The sequence below is a fragment of the Mandrillus leucophaeus genome, unplaced genomic scaffold (assembly GCF_000951045.1).
Source record: "Mandrillus leucophaeus isolate KB7577 unplaced genomic scaffold, Mleu.le_1.0 Scaffold1, whole genome shotgun sequence".
Classification (NCBI taxonomy): Eukaryota; Metazoa; Chordata; class Mammalia; order Primates; family Cercopithecidae; genus Mandrillus; species Mandrillus leucophaeus.
In genome coordinates, this window is record NW_012098097.1 from 9,243,029 (window position 1) to 9,244,211 (window position 1,183).

At 43.3% G+C, this 1,183-nt stretch overlaps 1 protein-coding gene across 4 annotated transcripts in view; it reads right to left on the minus strand.

Annotated features, from left to right (window-relative positions):
- SRP68 (signal recognition particle 68kDa) overlaps positions 1-1,183 on the minus strand; it is a 46,831-nt gene that overhangs the window by 25,207 nt on the left and 20,441 nt on the right. For 3 of the 4 annotated variants that reach the window (XM_011982808.1, XM_011982731.1, XM_011982590.1), the window contains one exon: positions 596-736. In XM_011982808.1, coding sequence (XP_011838198.1) covers positions 596-736 — 141 coding nt within the window. The remainder of the gene's footprint in view (positions 1-595; positions 737-1,183) is intronic. The other variant, XM_011982659.1, reaches the window with a different exon arrangement.

Here is a 1,183-nt window from a genome sequence, read left to right on the forward strand (position 1 = left end):
CAGCTCTAAAAAGTGCCGCCATCGCTGTCTACCTCATACAAAGGTCACCAGGATGTCTTATCTTTTAGGATGCATTTGGTTGTTCACACCCACAAACAAGTAACTATGTCAGTAGGCAGTATCAAGTGATACAGCTTTGCGCGAATTTTACATGTACACCACACACAAAACAAGACATTCTGGTTTAACCAGGCTATCCTGCAAAGCCCCAGGACTAAGAGGTGAACCCTTTAGGGCTAGGAGGTTATGACAACATGTCAGAGAGACTTGAGGAACATAACAGTTAAGCTGCTGCACCACCTGCTGGGCCAAATGTGACCCCTTACTTTAAAGCCAGCCTCTAATGCTTCCAATTTTTATGTTGATGACTGTTGCTGTCAATTTCTTTGCCCTCTAGACATTAAGAATTCCTCTATAAACTCAGTTTTCAAAATAATTTTATTAAATAAGGCACATCTCCGGACTTACCAAATCCCAAACGGCATTAAATGTTTGTTTTGTTAGAACTGAATACCAACGAGCCACTACATCTTAAACACACAGGACAACCTTCAGACACATACAGAAGACAGCACAGCAAGTTCTTCCTCCTCACCTGGACAATAGCGGCTTCATTATCAGCCAGTCCCAATAAGAAAATGCGCACTTTGTCAATCTTCACTGGAACCGTTCTCCCTCTCCACTCCACTTCACTCATGGTAGCTGCCTGTTTGGCTCGAGTCTGAGTGATCAAAGCCTGAAAAGCAGTTTGAAAAAGTTAAAGCTTTAACCGGGGATATAAGTGATGGAGGTGAAAATAAGCGCAATCTATCATTCGTCTCTTTGTATAACCAACATATTATACCCCATATAAAGTAGAGTATATACCAATTTCTTTCATTTTTTTGAGACAGAGTCTTGTTCTGTCACCCAGGCTGGAGTGCAGTGGCGCAATATAGGCTCACTGCAACCTCCGCTTCCCAGGTTCAAGAAATTCTCGTGCCTTAGCCTCCTGAGAAGCTAGAACTATAGGCACATGCCACCATGCCCAACTAATTTTTGTATTTTTAGTAGAGACGGGATTTCGCCACGTTGGCCAGGTCAGTCTCAAACTCCTGGCCTCAAGTAATCCACCTGCCTCAGCCTCCCAAAGTGCTGGGATTACAAGCATGAGCCACTGTGCCCAGCCTATTTTTTTTTTTTT